General features: G+C 35.1%; 2 protein-coding genes and 1 long non-coding RNA gene across 3 annotated transcripts; 1 reads left to right on the top strand and 2 right to left on the bottom strand.

Moving 5' to 3' along the window:
• Window positions 1-112: 112 nt before the first annotated feature.
• Grip75 (gamma-tubulin complex component 4) lies at window positions 113-3213 on the top strand. The gene is made up of 8 exons (XM_069039134.1): window positions 113-279; window positions 327-793; window positions 841-1024; window positions 1077-1376; window positions 1424-1682; window positions 1735-1915; window positions 1971-2178; window positions 2228-3213. Exons 1-8 carry the CDS (start codon window positions 229-231, stop codon window positions 2567-2569), a joined length of 1992 nt encoding a protein of 663 aa, XP_068895235.1. The 5' UTR covers window positions 113-228; the 3' UTR covers window positions 2570-3213.
• On the bottom strand, window positions 2625-3905 carry Use1 (Vesicle transport protein Use1). The gene is made up of 6 exons (XM_069039137.1): window positions 3704-3905; window positions 3447-3595; window positions 3270-3394; window positions 3036-3211; window positions 2845-2986; window positions 2625-2789 (listed from the first exon to the last, which is right to left on the bottom strand). The coding sequence occupies exons 2-6, from the start codon at window positions 3593-3595 to the stop codon at window positions 2752-2754; spliced, it is 630 nt and encodes a 209-aa protein (XP_068895238.1). The 5' UTR covers window positions 3704-3905; the 3' UTR covers window positions 2625-2751.
• Window positions 3906-6141: 2236 nt separating this feature from the next.
• On the bottom strand, window positions 6142-7698 carry LOC138124200 (uncharacterized). The gene is made up of 2 exons (XR_011157052.1): window positions 7511-7698; window positions 6142-7458 (listed from the first exon to the last, which is right to left on the bottom strand). It is a non-coding gene; the product is annotated as an uncharacterized lncRNA (long non-coding RNA).
• Between the last annotated feature and the right edge of the window lie 11108 nt (window positions 7699-18806).

An 18806-nucleotide genomic window follows, 5' to 3' on the forward strand; every position in this document is an offset into this window, starting at 1 on the left:
CGCAAACTGATCGCTACAAATTCTACTAATATCTATTCCACAAATTTGCAAATCCAAACTGCCGACACTTCGTCTTAGCAATCGCTAATTGTGACTACTGACGTGACGTTTAGCCTGTTATGTTGGTAGCATTTCTGACAAATTAGGTGTGTTTAGATGTAGGACAAAGTATGAAAAACCACAATTAATAAATTTTGTTCAAAAGAGTCATTCAAAAAGATATTTACGATGCTTCACGAAACACTCATCCGCTTGTGGCACAACTGTGAAGATTCAGAAGTATTTATTTTATCATGAGTGTTCAAAATGTTAAAAAACAGTTTTAGGCCTCTGAACTCTATGAATTACAAGAATTCTTGCATCCAGGGGAGAAGGAATTGTTGCAATGCATATTGGAAATAGCGTCAGATTATCACAAGATTGTAGCTTTCTGTGACAAAATTCGGAACACTAAACATGATGAAAGTACCATCAAGGTTGTCAATGAGGCTGTAATAGAGCCCCATATCAGTCCCTCTGGTTTGTACATTCAAGCTTTTGCAAATGGTGTTCTTGAAGTGTTGAAAGATTATACAAATGAAATTATCAGACTGGAGGAATCATTCTTGCAGAACCCACAATTACCACTGATTTTTGTATTTAGTTCATTAGAAAAATATAAAATTCTGTTTAACATGCTGAAATCTGTAATAGAAGTGTTGCAAAAAGATAATCTCAGTGGATGTTTGTTGATGGGGAGACTGCACAAATATATTTATTGTGGTGTGGAGACTATTGCCAATGCAGCTGAAAAGTAAGACCTAAACCTCAATTTGTCTCATTCTAATTTAATATTTTTAGAATCACTCAAAGTCTCAACAGCATATTTTACCGACACTTGTGTAACTGGATAATCTATGGAGATTTGGTAGACATCTATAACGAATTTTTTATATGTGATGGAAGATGCCCTGATGAAGATTTTTTATATCCTGAACAAATTGAAGAAAATTCATTGAGCAGTTCGTGGACAATTGACAGAGTAGTAGGTGAGCCTCATTGTCAGAGTATTGATTTGTAATTGTCTATTTTGTAAGAAAAACAGAATCCGGAGACCTCCTCCTGTGCGGAAATTCTACATCAACTGGAGCATGGTCCCCATGTTTATAAATGAAGACATTGCTGAGAGGATACTATTCATGGGACGAATTGTTTGGATTGTCAGGAATGATCCTAAGAAAGTGAGTCAGGATCAGTATCAGACCAAATACAGGAGGGACATATGGGAAGGCAAAGATATAGAGTATTACAAGAAAGTGCAAGCTCTAGAGAAGCAAGTTTTTAATCAAGTGGAATTTCAACATGCTATAGAGGAGTGCAGAATTAAGTTGACTAAAGTAATGCACACCATCAGATTAGCTCGATCATCACATAATGTTTTCAGTATCTCTGGTCAGTAATGGTAGAGGAAGGCAATCTGAAGGAACATTTGCAACTCATCAGAGACTACTACGCCCTCGGTAGAGGCGAGCTCTTCCACCAGTTCATAGCTGTAGCAGAAAATCACCTCAAGGGTACATCCGTTGAACACAACACATACAATTTAAATTTTATCTTCTTGGAAATCGCTCGGAAAATATATGGGGAAAATGACAAGACGTATCTGAAGTTTGAACTGGCGACATCCAAATCAGACACGTCAAGTTGGTGAAATTAAACTGTAGGTTGAAAGTGTCACAGTTTAATCACTTCCAGGCACAAACCTCTGGTCCCAGCTTCAACTCAATTTTGAAATCAGCTGGCCCTTGCACATCGTGTTCCATCCAAAATCGATAGAATTGTACAATAAATTATTCTCGTACCTGCTGCGACTGAGCAAGACTCAGATTGATCTGCACAAATTGTGGCATTCGCACATGGCCAGCAAGAAAAACATGTAAACCCACATTGTTGTCAAAGCGTTGTTGTATTTTATCGTTCAATTTCTGCAGAGACCGCCGAGTGTGGACACTGCGTCAACATTTACTCTTCCTGGTCAACAACTTGCAGTATTACCTTCAAGTAGACGTGATCGAAGCTCAGTTCTCCGTACTCTTGAAGGCCGTGGAAAACGCCAACGAATTTGAGGACATCATCAAAGTCCACCATGAATTTGTCAGCAACTTGTTGGCGAAAACATTTGTGTTAACACCAGACGAGGTACGTCAACGATAGCGCCTGTCAACTGACTGATTCTGGCTTGTTTTAGACGCACACTTACCAAAACAAACACCGTTTGCACCAGATGCCTGCAGTACAGTTTAATGTGCCTAGCAAGGTCTACAACGTTATCATTCGCTTGTTAGAGTTATGCGACAAATTCTGTTTGGTGGCTGGCACGTGGGAAACTGAACTGACAGAACCTGAAGTGGCCGAGTTTGAGGAATTTCAAAAACGCACTGACACCATAGTCGAAACTCTCTTGTTTATTCTGTATAGACTGCACGAAAAAGCAAACGGACAGCATCTCTTACAGTTGCTGTACCAACTTGACTTTAACCGATATTTCACCAAGAGCAAACCAGATTTTAATTTAACAAATGCCCCATAATCACGCTTTATGATGGTGTATAGTGTACAAAAATGTCAATAAGGACAATACTGAATAACAATAATTGTTGCTTATGTATTTTATCACCAAGATGCCACTTCACTCAAGTAACAAAGTGAATTTATGTTTTGGAATAGAAAAAGTTCAGCCACCACTAAATAGGAACGAGTAGGTCAGTAGGATTATTTTTTCTTCATCACTTTCATAAATAGTACCATGTCTGGAAAAAATATTTTGTTAATAAATTTACGTTGTAACTGATCAATTGTGCCTACTTATAAAAACAACCACCACTACAAGCAGCATGATCCACATCCAACATTTCCAAGCTCTCTTTGAGTGTTCTGCTAATTTATTTGATTCAGAACTTAGCTTCGAATAATTCTGATCAGTTAGCTGAGATGATCTTCCCACAACCTACAAGACAATTTATGTACAAAATAACAATTACACATTTATAACTTACTTCAGTATCTTTTTTAATGATCTTATTAGCTAGTTCTGACTGCTCTTTCAAATTTTTTGTAAGTATAAGCATGTCATTTGTGATTTTGCTCTGCATATTCTCATGGTAGTTTATCACTTGATCTAAATCACCAACATCAGAAGAAGGGCCTTTCGTGGCAGTCCTATGTCTCACTCCTGTAACTCTTTAGGTTTTATTATTGTATTTAACAAATAATAGTTTTAATGAACTGACCTAAAAGATCCTCTCTTAATAGTTCAGATTCATTTTCAAACTCATATTTACTTGTTGTAATTCCTAATTCAGCCTTAATCGATGCTATTCTTCTCTGGTAAGTCGGCAAAAATTCATTATTTGAACTAAGCAAAAAAACAGATAGCAGATCTTCAGACTTAATAACAAAATACCTACTCTGATAATTTTTTCACTTCCTGATACATGTCTTCCAAGGATTCAACATATTTTGGCATTCTTTCATCATCCTTTTGCTTGTTCTTGCACATAAGTTCACATTTTGCCAACAGTCGTCTTAGATTAACCTCTTGTCGTGATAAACCCATCTAAAAACACCGATAAATTGAAAAACATTAGTTGCAAAATGAGTTAAAAGATAAATTGAAAAATTAATATAACTGCCGAATTTAAAAATTGCACAATTCTAAACCTACAGTTTCATCTATATGGTGTAATACAAGCACCCACAAGTTTGATCACTTTCAAATTTCACCATTAATACAGCATTAACTTATTTAATCACTCCCCGATCAATTCATTTTTACCACACTTTGACGTGTGCTGTTCTTATTTGACAGTTTTTGATGAATTAAGGTTAACTGTCAACTTTTGACCGTTCATCGAATCTTTTCTCACCACTACTGTGGATGTGTGGTTATAAATTATAATTAATGTAATCCTTGGATTGTGTTTAGGTAATAGAAATAGATTTACTACAGAAAAAGTTGTCTGAAATCTTCATTGACAAAGCTTCATTTTATATATAGGCTTTGCCATTTCTATTGAAACACCACCTGTTGATTGACAGTTTGGCAACGCTGCAAATATGTTTAGTAATTTTTTGACTATTATTGCCAATCTTGATTTTTGTTGAATGTCATGTCATATTTGACTCAACGCGTCTTTCATTCAATTATAACCCAATAATTATCAAGAATTTATTGTTTTTTCGCGAAAATAGAGCAAAATAGAAAAAAAACACTCCTTATGGGTGCTGACATAAAGAGAACTCTTATTAAATTATATGATAAACTGCATTTAAGTTAGCCAATGTGGTCAGTCGAAAAAATGTGTTGAAATTTCGGAAATCTTTTCCGTAAGTTAAAAAAGGTGTTTTTCTATCATTCTAAAAAGCGTCAGCGTCTTCAGCTTAGAACGTATTTACATTTGCTAACAATGCTAACATTTAGGTATAACATCAAAATTAAATCCCGCACTTTTTATCACACGCCACTTGGCACATGCGCCTTGCGGGGACACCTTAAATGATTGTTCTAAATTGGAATTAATTGTAACTTTGATTTTCATCTCTTCAGCTAAACTTTAAGTGCCGTTTTATTTATTATTAATTATTATAACTCATTTAACTTTAACAGCAGAAAAGTGAGGTTACGTGTTAGTTTCGTCGATCCTCTGTGGTTTCAGTATAAGAAATATTCAATAAAAAAAAAGCATTTCAGCAAGTGTAGTTTATTAAAATACTTAATACATATAAGTACATTGAAATAAACCAAAATTAATTATTTTTTTACTTAAACTTTTCCCCAATTCATTCAATTATGAGTTCCTCAAACTCCAGATTTTTTTTAATCCTTACAATCTTATCCCACATTGCCTATATACCCCCATTATACCAATTTCTTTTTCCAGATAGGTATCTGATATTACCGTCTACAGAATTATCCAATCACACCTGAGAGGCGAAATTCTTCAAAATTCCAAACCTGGCGTCAATCCTTTGATTTTGTAATTTCCTTGTTCATTGATTAAAATTCTTTGAGTTTCCCTTGGGTTTTACCTTCCACGTTCCAGTAGGAACACTAACCACGACAGATAACCACGCTAAAAACCACTCACTCACATTTGTAGTGGTAGGTCTCGCAGGCGTAAAATTTTTAGATTTCCATTGACATTTATATTAAATTAATTAAGAACGCACGATGCGTCGACGAGATAAATAATTGCTAAATGTGTAGTTAGATCATTGATTTATCAATTTATCATACTTATTTTGACAGTGATTTGCTTTGACGTTTTAGGAACTAGAAAATGTCAAAATTTCAAATTTCTCACTAAAAGCCGTTTTACAACCAACCAAACCTGTTACACATTGCTAAATTTTAGAAAAAATCCAACAGGTGGTGTTTCAATAGAAATGGCAGAGCCTATAGGTACAAGTTTTTAATAATAACGGACTACCAAATGTGTTACATTTGAAAAGTGATAAAATCTATGAGTGAGAATAACAAACGTTTGTTAGTTTTTTAACCGGCCGCTTGAAGCGCTGCGACACGGATTTGTTCAAAGATTTGTTAGTACCTTAGATTTGTTTTCATAGTTGCCATACTTATCCACAATCATTTTGAAGCACCCAATATTTAATAATTTGACATTTGACTGTTGACATCTGATTTGACCGCATCGACGACTCGACATAGTTGGACGTTGGACACAATAAAAATATAGGGCCGCACAACTTCACACCACTCTTGACAGTTTTTTGGTATGTCTCATTGATCAGTCACAAGAGGCGCTACGATAACCTGCTATTAAAGTTAATAAAGTTATGTATTTTCCGTACTTTACTACTTTATCCATTTATTATTTATTGTTCACTATCACTCCACGTGACTTGCAAGAATATTGGAACTTGAAATTATACACTTAAAATTAGATTATTGTGATTAGATGATTATGTAAGCAAATACCATTTTTGTACATCTAAAATGCAAAAAATAATAAAGAAACAATATGCTTGAGTGATGATTGTGACCGTTAAAATTTTATTTTTTGCTAAATCTAGAGAAATTGTCGGCAAACAATCGGCACTTTTAGAAGTTCCTTCACATATTTCATACGTGAATTTATTACAGAAAATCGTACAAGAGTTTTGCTTGGAGGACATTAAAAGCAATGTCATCCTTTCCCTCAATGAAGAATTTTGTAACACTGGAGACACAATTGAACTGAAGACTGGAGACGAAATTGCTGTGATTCCTCCCTTAAGTGGTGGCTAGGCAGGCCAAGATGAACCATTTAAAATTTACACATAATAAGCTGAATGTAGAAACTATAACTGATCTTGCCACTTCACCTAAATGTGGAGCAATTTCTGTTTTTCTTGGTACCACTAGAGACAACTTTGAGGATAAAACTGTCCTCAAATTAGAATATGAAGCTTATGAGTCGATGGCAATAAAATCCCTAGAAAAAATTTGTGATGAAATAAGGAGCAGATGGGGACATGTTCAAAATATAGTTATTTATCACAGGTGAACATATGAGTAGTGATTGAAGGTAGGTGTAATAATACTTGTGTTTGTAGACTGGGGGTTGTACCTGTACAGGAAGCCAGCATTGTCATAGCAATATCATCTCCACACAGGACAGATGCAATCCAAGCTACAGAGTGGTGTATTGACACAGTTAAAAAGAAAGTCCCCATTTGGAAAAAGGAAATTTATGATGACAATAAAGCTCAGTGGAAAGAAAATAAAGAATGTGGGTGGTCAAGTAATCATAGTAAATTAACTAATTAAATATTTAATTTATAAGTTAGAGATTTGTTTTAATTAAATCTAATTGTTAAGGGTCTTGGTTCTTTTTACATTTGTTCAACCAAACACTTTATCGTGTTCCTTTCTGGGCTTGACAACCTGTGTCTTCACACACTTGAAAGTAAAACGCCAGCGAACAAATTTTGGACACCAAATTTGCTGTCATTTGAAAAAATGAAATGTCTAGGCTTATTGTCATAATTTCTGACATATTAAAATTATTTTCTCTTCAAAGTAACGTCAGATTAACTGAATCTGAACATCTGAATTGTCAGTGACAACTGAAAAATAGGGTTATTAATATGTAAAGTGTTTTACAACTAATGACATTGGGTGATATTAATAAAAATAAGCAAATGCTTCCAAGCATTTGCTACTTAGCATTAGCATTTGCTTTGAAGTAAAAGCTTTTGCTTCTAGCAATTGCTTGTTTTGGTATTAATAAAGAAATCCTCTTGACGAAAGCATATGCTAGTGACTTGACAAGTAATTGCTTGCCGTTCAACGCAGGGCGCCAGGAAAATGTATCCAAAGTGGTGCCTTGTCCATAATTTTTCCCGTGACAAATTTTACAACATTCGATACAATTGGTTGACTTACTTCCATGAGTTCAGCTACCCCAATCTGAAATCCTATAAATAGTTTAACACTATTTATTACTCTGAGTAATTTAATTTTTTATACTTGGATCAGCCACATATCGCAACAATATTTTTATTTTCACCGAAGATAAAGTACCACCACGCGTTTCTTCATCGTCATTCCCAAAAAAATCAGCAATCCACTGAACACTTTCATTTCAGAAATGAAACAATTTTACATCATCTTCTCTTGTAATGGTATTGTCTTTCCTTTCTTTGATTCAAATGGTGTTAGTGAAACACATCCAGAAATATCCTGAGATTATTTCTAAGAGTCAACTGCCTCAGGTAGTGCATAAAAAGAATGGAGCCCTGGAAGAGTTGATTAAAATATATGAAAATCATACTGGAAAACCAACAACAAATAAAAAAATAATGAAAATGATAAACAACATGAAGACTAGACTTAAAAAAAAATAGACACAAAAAGAACGGGAAACAAAAAAATAATTATGAAAGAATATGAACGTATTATTTTAAAAGTTATGAACGGTGAGCAGAATCCCATCATTACTCAGATTCCTGGTAAGTAGCAAGTCATATACATATAATTATAAATTTATAAACCGAATTTCTCTTCCAGGTGCTAAGGAAGTTGGTTCAGGTGAATCTGCAAGCACCCGCAATCTTTTGGGTACAGTTATGTTGACAGCCACATCATCAGCATTGCCCGAGCCCGAACCTATTTCACCTGTATTAATTAAAAGAAAACGAAAAAATCATGTTTTAAGTGGAAATGAAACTCAGGAAACTTCCCTATCAAATGCTGAACTTCAGCGACTAGTAATGCTGGAGCAATTAAAAACCTTGAGAACACAGAGACGCTTTTATCAAATTCAAATTGAAAATTTGGATCCATAACAATTGTTTATGTAAATTTGTATTATAATAGAGCAGTGTTTATGAATAAATTAATGTAGTTATTGTAATTATTGATGTCTATAAATTATATCAGCCAGTTCATGTCTTCTGATACGTCCCCTTTCCAAGAGCTCCCCTTGATTTTCTAGTTCTTGACCTATATCTTCATTTCCTTGTTGTTCTTCTTCATCGGGAAAATCTTCATCTCTCAAATATTTTGCAATGTTATGAAGAACAAAGCAGCTTATGATAGCAGAAGGTAATTTATCCATTCGTAGTCTGCATATATATTTGATGATTGGAAATCTCCTCTTAACTTGTCCAAAACATCTTTCAATAATAACACGTTCCTTTTTAAGAAGTCCATTGAAAGCATTTTCTTTATTTGTATGACAAATTCTAAAAGGTGTCATAAGCCACGGTTCTAAACCATACCCTGAATCGGTCAGAAGCACAGCAGCACTATTTTGTAAAGGGACCATATTCTCTCTGACATTAGAATTCTTCCATATTCTGCTGTCATGCACTGATCCAGGCCAGCTCGCACAAACGCTTGTGAAAATTTCTTTTGAGTTACAAGTTGCTTGAACATTTATCGAAGCAAACCCTTTACGACAAATGTACTCGTCTCCGTGATGAGCTGGTTTTTCTATAGCAATTTGTGTACAATCGAGTGCACCGATGGCTGTTGGAAAGTCATAAAAATTCTGCCATTCAGCTTTTGCTTCTTGGATTTCACGGTCGTTGCCAGGAAAATGAATCCAAAAATCAGCACGGTTATTAACAGCATGCATTACTTCTGTAATTGTCTTTGAGACTGTAGATTGATGAATCCCTAGCTCTTCACCAATTCCAGATTGAAATCCAGGGTCCGCCAAATACCTCAAGAATGTTTTCATTTTAAGCTCGGGTAAAAGAGCTCCTCCTCTCGTCTCTTCATGGTGACCCAAAAAATAGTTTGCTAACCACTGTAAATTTTCCTCTTGAAAACGATAAAGCGTTTTATAGTCCCGACCAAGAGCCCTTCTCCTTGGTTTGTAAATTTTTTCATTTCTTAATATTATAAACTGAGCCATATGTTTGACAGCGCGACGCAAATGTGATTCTACTATTTAGTGGATGCATTCATTTGTGCATGCTCAACAAAATGAGCAAATAATAATGATTATTCATACAGATTTCTTAAGGCTGAGCATATGGATATTTCACATGGAGCAGATACTCACTTTGGAAATGGAGCAAGGAGCATTGCCTTCCGCTTCAAATTGTTATTCATAAAATACTAAGCATTTACTCAAAAAAACTGTAGTAAAAGCTCTCTTTTATTCATACGGCCCCAGGTCTCACTAGCATTTACTACACTTTTATTAATGGGTGATATTCATAAAAAATAGAACATACTTATACTTATAATTCATAAAATGTAAGTAAATAATTTTGCAGAATTTAAGGAGATGCTATAGTACTTAATGTAGCATTAGCATATGCTTAGAAAATCATAGAGAGATAAGTTTCTACTACTGTCTACATTCATAAAATACCTACTAAAATGGAGAAGTTACTTACTCACAAAAATAAGCATATCCTTATAAAATCACAAGTTTGCTATTCATTAGACTTATAAATCAATTGACTAAACTAGGCTATGCTTGTCATACCAAAAAATCAAAGAACTTATATGATGTAAATATCTGCTCATAAAGGCATGCATCTGTTTATGAATATGGATTCAAATATATACTTTTATGTTGAACTGATACTTTTAACTAAATACTGATGCTTATAAGTATTTGCTCATAAGTAGATACTAATTTTTATGAATATCACCCAATATCACTTAAAGCAATTGCTTATAAAAAAGCTAGCAAAAGCATTTGCTATCTTTTATTAATACTGCCCAATGACATGAAATTGATGTCCGAAATTTATTCGCTGGCAGAGTGCCTTAGCCTTAAGCCTGCCAGGCGTCTCGCGCCCTCACTCGTCGAATAATAGTAGTTTTCCGGAAATAGTCTTGGAAACAACATTTTCCTGCTTATTTACGCGCAGAAAAATTGAATTTTCCGGACTAGTACTGCAAAGACTTTACAAGACGCAAAATAAATTTTTTGGGCCTCCGTCTAGAAACACTGATTTGTCATTCGTCTAAAATCTAAATCGTCTGGAAACTAGCATTTCCCTGCCTACTCTCGTGTCAAAAATAAATTACTCCTTAGAATTCGAACTTTTAGGGAAATAACGGGCCGTATGAATAAAAACGGAGTATTTGCCTGGGAGCACGAGCAAGGACCAAAAGCAAATTGTGGTCTGAGTAAAAGCATTTGCTCAACTTTAAATGAATAAACAAATACTTCTACTCATACCTTGTGCTTTCTGCCATATGAGCAAATGCTCTATTGATTTTTATCAATTATAGTGTGTTGTAGCGTCAGAAATGACATTTCTAAGCTAGGGGTTATTTCACCTGTAATTAAAAGAAAACGAACAAATAATATTTTAAGTGAAAATGAAACCACGAAACTTCTTCCCTTTCAAATGCTGAACTTCAGCTACTAGTAATGCTGGAGCAACTAAAAACTTTGAGAATACAGAGACGCTTTTATCAAATTCAAATTGAAAATTTATGGTTTTTGTTAAATAAAATAAAATACTATAACAATTGTTTATCATACAGCAGTGTTTACGATGTATATTTAATGATTGGCAATCTCCTCTTAACTTGTCCAAAAGATGTTTCAATAATAACACGTTCCTTTTTAAGAAGCCTATTGAAAACATTTTCTTCATTTGTATGACAAATCCTAAAAGGTGTCATTAGCCATAGTTCTAAACCATACCCTGAATCGGCCAGAAGCACAGCACCAGAATTTTGTAAAGGGACCATATTCTCTCTGACGTTAGAAGTCTTCCATATTCTTCTGTCATGCACTGATCCAGGCCAGCTCGCACAAACGCTTGTGAAAATTTCTTTTGCGTTACAAGTTGCTTGAATATTTATCGAAGCAAACCCTTTACGACAAATGTACTCGTCTCCATGATGAGCTGGTTTTTCTATAACAATTTGTGTGCAATCGAGTGCACCGATGGCTGTTGGAAAGTCATAAAAATTCTGCCATTCAGCTTTTGCTTCTTGGATTTCACGGTCGTTGCCAGGAAAATGAATCCAAAAATCAGCACGGTTATTAACAGCATGCATTACTTCTGTAATTGTCTTTGAGAGTGTAGACTAATGAATCCCTACCTCTTTACCAATTCCAGATTGAAATCCAGGGTCCGCCAAACACCTCAAGAGTGTTTTCATTTTAAGCTCGGGTGAAAAGCTCCTCCTCTTGTCTCTTCACGGTGACCCAAAAAATGATTTGCTAAGCACTGTAAATTTTCCTCTTGAAAACGATAAAGCGTTTTAAAGTCCCGACTAAGAGCCCTTCTCCTTGGTTTGTAAATTTTTTCATTCTTTAAATTGTAAACTGAGCCATGTTTGCCCGCGCGACGCAAATGTGATTCTATTATTTAGTTGATGCATTCATTTGTGAGTAAATGCTCAACAAAATGAGCAAATCATAATGATTATTCATACAGATTTCTCAAGGCTGAGCATATGGATATTTCACATGGAGCAGATACTCACTTTGGAAATCGAGCAAGGAGCATTGTCTTTTGCTTCAAATTGTTATTCATAAAATACTAAGCATTTACTCAAAAAAACTGTAGTAAAAGCATATGCTCCCTTTTATTCATACGGCCCAACGTTTTTCATGTTGTGTGTATAGTTCTCCCAGAGCTGCAGTGGTTTTATGGCAGGGCAATAGTAATTATTACGCCTGTTGAGATGCCGATACGCGACATAAACAGACACCTGTCAATCATCATTTTCGTTCTATACCTGTCAGTTTACAGGGTAGTATAGTTCTCCCAGAGCTGCAGCGGTTTTATGGCAGGGTACCATTGTATAAACGTTAACAACACCGACAATAGGTTTAAACCGCAAGTACAACCCCTAATCGTAAATTCGTCCAAGTACTACCCTGTAAACTGACAGGTATAGAACGAAAATGATGATTGACAGGGGTCTGTTTATGTCGCGTATCGGCATCTCAACAGGCGTAATAATTACTATTGCCCTGCCATAAAACCGCTGCAGCTCTGGGAGAACTTTACTTGGACGAATTTACTATTAGGGGTTGTACTTGCGGTTTAAACCTATTGTCGGTGTTGTTAACGTTTATACAATGGTACCCTGCCATAAAACCACTGCAGCTCTGGGAGAACTATAACTAGAATTTTCAAAAAATCATCTATCACTCAGCGAGAAATTAGTCATTTGCAACTGTTACAATTAATTTGCTGTCTAAAGGCGGGTACAGATCAAGCGCGCCGATCCGCGCCGTGCCGTGCAAAACGTTCGCGAATGTTGCAGGCGCGGTCAGTATGGACGGGTTACCGAGCACAAACGTGCACGAACAAGCATTCTCAAACATTATCCGCCTGATGTCGGCACATCAAAGAAATTTGGTTGTTCGTGCGCGCTCGATTTGGACGGATTTTTTATGTTTGTCGGTGAATACGTCAAGAACGAACGCAAACAGCTGTCTAGATATTTCCAATTTAGTTAAAATGGAACACAGCCAAACATCCGCGCATTTGGTCAGTCTGGACAGTTCTTCAAACATACACGAATTTTGTTAGCAAACGCTTTGCACGGCACGGCGCGGATCGGCGCGCTTGATCTGTACCCGCCTTTACATTTTTGGAATATCGTTTGTTTGTCACCAGAAACCACATAGCCTCCAACCTAACCAAATTTATGGCAACCTAGTAACGAAAATGCCTAAATCCTAGGGAGTAATTTATTTTTGACACGAGAGTAGGCAAGAAAATCGACACAGGAATTTTTAATGAAAGATTTTAGGTTGGCAGCACAAAATGTCTGTCACGCGGCATTTTTGACAATTTTTTAAGTGTAAAATATTGATGTCGGGCAAATTTGTATCCTTTATCGCAGCCGTACATTGTGTATAGCAATAGGGGCCGAGGGGGGTATCAAGCGATGGGTTAGGAATAACAGAAACGACGACGACGCTTTTGAATATTTGAGGAATTGGTTGATTTTTGTCGTGACAGTCGCTTCTTGAATCCTTTATGTTGCCAATGGAAGAAAAATAAATTCCATATCTGGTAATTTTTTAATAAAAATGATTATATTTAGCTTTAAATAAATTGTCGGCCGAAAAAATGTTGTGTATTACACGCTATAGCCTCGGCTGACGCCTCTGCCCCACAAACCGTGCTTGCACTTGCAAAATGGCATTTTCTAGCCTTGTGATACAAATAACTAAAGTATACCGGGTCTCCCAACGGTTTGGCAAAGTAGATTTACTAAGTTAATATAAGTTCCTTGAAAAATGTTATTATTTCATGTTATACATACAAGTTATGAGCACGGTTTAAAAATATTTTAGATTATACAGGGTGTTTGGTGTATCGGTGGCAACACAAAGTTATATTTTTTTAAATGGAACACCCAGTATGTTTTTGCATTTTTGGAAAGCTCTCGTCAAAACAAAGAGGAAGGTACCACATTTGATGGGTCTAACTTCTACTGTTAGTAAACTATTCGCTCTTTTGTGTCCGGACAAACCAAACTGAAAATTTGTAAAAAATATAGCAGATGATAATTATTTAGATTAGGTTTTTTTAGAACATTGTAAATATCGTCAATTTTATTGCCTTGTTGAAAAACATTAAGATTTTTACTTAATTATAATTGATTTCATATAAATGTTCATCAAGTGAGCTGTGCATTTGTAAAAGCACCTTTAATTTAGTTACATTACAAAAGTCACATTTATGAAGGTCATGTCCAATAAATCTTTACTTGGTAAAAATACAAAGACAAAAACAAATAAGAATTACTTTAATTTAATCAGTAAAAAGACGTAACATTGCTTTTGAAATTAGCAATGTTAAAATGGTCAAAAACTAAAAAATTAGTCAAATCGGGTTCGCGCAGAGCAAGCAACTTTGAAAGTTAAAGTCACTAGCTTTAGCTTTACTACCAACAGAAAATCAGATTTTCATGGCTTGCTTAGATGCACATTTATATGAAATTGAGTATACGTAGAGGGCGCTTCAAACGCAAACTCTTTATTTAGTATTGACAATAACGGCGATCACTTCTTGTAATGGTCAGTGATTACTGATTAGTGATTGATTAATACGTTAATTTCAGGAGACAGTTTTGTCATTATTTGAGTATAGGGTCATTTTAATATAGGTATTTATTATTAATTAATAAATAAATCTTAATATACGAGTACGTTCTTTTTGTATCGTGCGTTCATTTAAATTTATCCTAAAAGTTGGCGCTGAAGAGAACGCACACCATGGATTACGGATCAGCTGTTTAAATCTTATAGTTGACAAGCTGCAAAAAACTACTTTGCCTTTGCAACAGCACTTTTATGGCATTAGTCATCTGAAATTACTTTAAAACTGTAGTTATATGGAAAATATTCAATCCAAACTATGATTTTCTGGTCCCTTTGTGCCTTTAATTCAAAAATATTGAAAAAATACTGTTGCAAATGACAAGTGGTTTTTTACAACTTGAGTCAACTACAGGGTGAGCAACAATAACTGTTTCAGTTGGCAAAAAAAAATTTTACATAAAATTTTCAAGACTGTGAATTGTACAGTTGCGGCCGTTGAAATCTCAGACAGGAAAGATTTAAACACTCTGTATAAATTCCGAAATTTGATTAGCGTAAACAGGATTTTCATCAAGGATTATAAAGTCAGTGTCAGTATTTGACATATTAGGTCAGAATCGTGCGTAACTTTTGAAATGCCGCAATTATCTGATTTGCAAAAATGTGTTTGACTGAGGGACGGTGTGAGTATACGAGCCATTGCGAGAGAAATTAATGTGGATAATGTTTGAGTGACATTTCGAGAAACGTCACTTTCAGTACCATTTACAAAGCCAAAAGTTTGGCGTTGTCAAAGTGTCTGAGTTTTCAACGGCCGCAACTGTACCTATTTCGGTTTGTTTTATTGATATTATTGACAGCTGGTATACATTTCAAATTTAAACGTCTTGGTTTTTGTAATCTTTTATTCATAAAATGGTTTTCTCGTTGGAACATGACATAAAAGTCACCAAAAGTCACCAGAATTTATTGCCAACTCAATCAGTACTTGTTGCTCACACGGTATTATAGTTGACTCAAGTTGCAAAAAAACACTTATCATTTGCAACAGCATTTTTTTCATATTTTTGAACCAAATAAAGGCATAAAGGAACCAGAAAATCATAGTTTGGATAGAATACTTTCCATATAAGTAGAGTTTTAAAGTAATTTCAAATGACTAATGCCATAAAAGTGCTGTTGCAAATACAAAGTGGTTTTTTGCAACTTGAGTCAACTTTAGGTATTATTTAGATATTTTTGTTCAAAATTTTTTTTATTGAAACAACATTTTTTCTTCCGGGAATAAAATTTGAACATCTTCGAATTTGAAAATCTTTGTAAAATAAATAAATTAACCACGTAGGTTGCACTGCAAACAAATACAGGGTTATTCCAAATGATTGTAGTCGAAGTAGGCGTGAAAACTGAATGTAAAATTAATGGTTGCCGCTCCACATAAAAAAATCATCAAAATGATGTGTTAAATTGGGTGCAAAACAACTCAATATTTTTAAAATTGATTGTAGAACAACTCAGTATTTCTGGATTCAATCGTTAATTTAACAAAAATAAATAAAATCCTCATCACCCAAGGAGGTTCACCAAACTTTTCACCTAAAAAATGACAGTGACAGCGACAAAATTGACAGTTCACATGAAAGCGGCAAAAATTAAATAACATGGGCATGGCCTACTTCGACTACAATCATTTAGAATAAAGTCCGTCTATCGATATTTTAAAACGACCTTTTGCTTCCTTCAGTGGTTTATTGCCCGCTAACAAAGATTGTCCTGGTAAGTAACCGATCCCCAATAATCCGCAGGTACCATCGACAGTTTTTGTTACAGGGTAGGTAAAGTCCTCGTCTAGAAATAGTCAATTTTGACTTAAATTGTAAATCATTTTACAATAGGACAGCAAACCGTCTTATAACTACCATAATACTCTCTAACTTTATTGCCCCTTTGTTGTGCAGTGCCGACTCAAGGAAGAGCAAACATCAGGTATAAAGTAACAGCCCCTATTTATTTATGGAATTATTTATGGTAGTTATAAGACGATTTTCTCTCCTATTGTAAAATGATTTACAATTTAAGTCAAAATTGACTATTTTTCGACGAGGACTTTAAATAAGCCCCTAGTAATGAGACCATCATAAACGACCCAAAATGTTAACTAGTGTTTAAAAAGTCGTTTCAAGATATCGATAGACGCACTATAACCCTGTAGATCTAAACTTTATTTTTCAACTTTTTTACAATTGGTACAATAATTAATGTTTAATGTTATGGGACACACCTTGAGTTAATCGAAATCCGTATCCCACTATAGCAGATGTAGACGAGATCGAAGATGATGCTTCAGAATTTTAACACCAACACAAGCGCGATTTTGCAGGGAATAACGATGACCTCCCTTGCTCTGCGCCCATCCGGACATCGGGAATATCTTTATCGCGATTTTTTATTGATTTCAGTCGTTTATTTTCAACGGAAAGTTAAGTGTTGAACAAATCTGACAAACAGCAGCAAATGTAGACAAGATCGAAGATGATGCTTCACGATTTTAAGACTAACACAAGCGCGATTTTGCAGGCAATAACGATACCTCACTTCCGGACATCGGGCATATCTTGATTGCGATTTTTTATTGATTTCATTCATTTATTTTCAACGGAAAGTTAAGCGTTGAACAAATCTGACAAACAACATTGAAACAATTTTTTTTCACACACAACAGTTGACATGACGACGTCCTCCGCACACTTATTAATCATTCAGTTTTTTCGATAGCGTTGAAAAAAATGTATTTCAAAACGATAATTGTGAACAAATCGTAGAGATATTACAAAAACTATTGTACGATACACGTCCGTTAGGGCCTTTACAGCCTCGCCAGTATTGTTCGATTCGCTCTGCGAGCTCGTCTCACAAAATCTCTGACTCGGCAGTAAAGGCTATCCTAACGGACTTCTACTGTAAAATACTATTTTAATTTTATTCTTTTTCCCCATAATGGCAAAACTGTATTTATGAATACAGAAAGATAGGCTTGGTTGAAAATCACACAAAAAATGTATGGATGCTATTTACAAAAAACCAAAGTTGGTTGCCATAGCAGCGAAACAAAAGAAGATAAGAACAAACTAGAAAGACCAGATGATGCAGGATAATACACCAATCAACTTTTATATTAAACATTTTTTCATAAATTGTCAAATTAAAAAGTTACAGCCAATATTTGATACTTTTGTTCCACTTGTATGTATAAGTACAGCACGCGTTTTAGGATGGTGAGAGCCGGCCCACCACGATTGGTGCTTCGCGGAACGGTTCGGTAAATAAGAGTCGTTGCAGTGGCCTAACAACAAAGAATTAGATCGAATATCTAAGTTTCTTTTAAGCTGTTTGCATTTCCATTTAACTGTCTACCTGTGTGTAAATGGTAGACCTTGCTTTTATCATTATCCGGGGTTAAATAATTCCTGGCCATTTCTTGAAACTGAGTCATAAACCGATAAGACTCCGCCACTAGGACTTTTCAAGGGCAGGGCCGGATTGCGGCGATGGTCAACTTTTAAATCTCCCGCAAAGATTAAGAATTGGTAAGATGGTAAGACGAAGAAGTGCTTTCGTGGAGTGAGATGCACGAGATTCCAATTTAAAGGGCCGTTCGGTATTTTCTCCGATTGCGCTGCCGAATTAATACGACTGACTGGTTAAAATTTAAAAACAACTGTTCGTTATGCTGACGAAATGACGCGTGTCGATCAGTTTGGTTCAGTTAAATTGTTTTAAAATAATAAAATAGTTGTGTGAGACTACCGTTTTCACTTAAGAGTTTGTTCATCCATGTTAAACATTTCCCATTAGACTACTTGGTTAAATTATTTAGAAGGTTCAGATTATTTTATGTATTATGTAATGAAATTTAGTAATTTTAATTTGAGTAGCGACAAAAAAATTGAAAACTTAATATTTTGATGAATTTGTAATGATCTCTCTATTATGTAAAGTTGACTCAAGTTGCAAAAAACCACTTTGTATTTGCAACAGCACTTTTATGGCATTAGTCATTTGAAATTACTTTAAAACTATACTTATATGGAAAGTATTTTATCCAAACTATGATTTTCTGGTTCCTTTGTGCCTTTATTTGGTTCGAAAATATGAAAAAAAATGCTGTTGCAAATGACAAGTGGTTTTTTGCAACTTGAGTCAACTATACCGGGTGGGGCATCGTATACGCGCACGCAAGAAATCGCGACTTCTAATTAAATAAAATTG

This window comes from Tenebrio molitor, chromosome 2, assembly GCF_963966145.1.
Source record: "Tenebrio molitor chromosome 2, icTenMoli1.1, whole genome shotgun sequence".
NCBI classification, from domain to species: domain Eukaryota; kingdom Metazoa; phylum Arthropoda; class Insecta; order Coleoptera; family Tenebrionidae; genus Tenebrio; species Tenebrio molitor.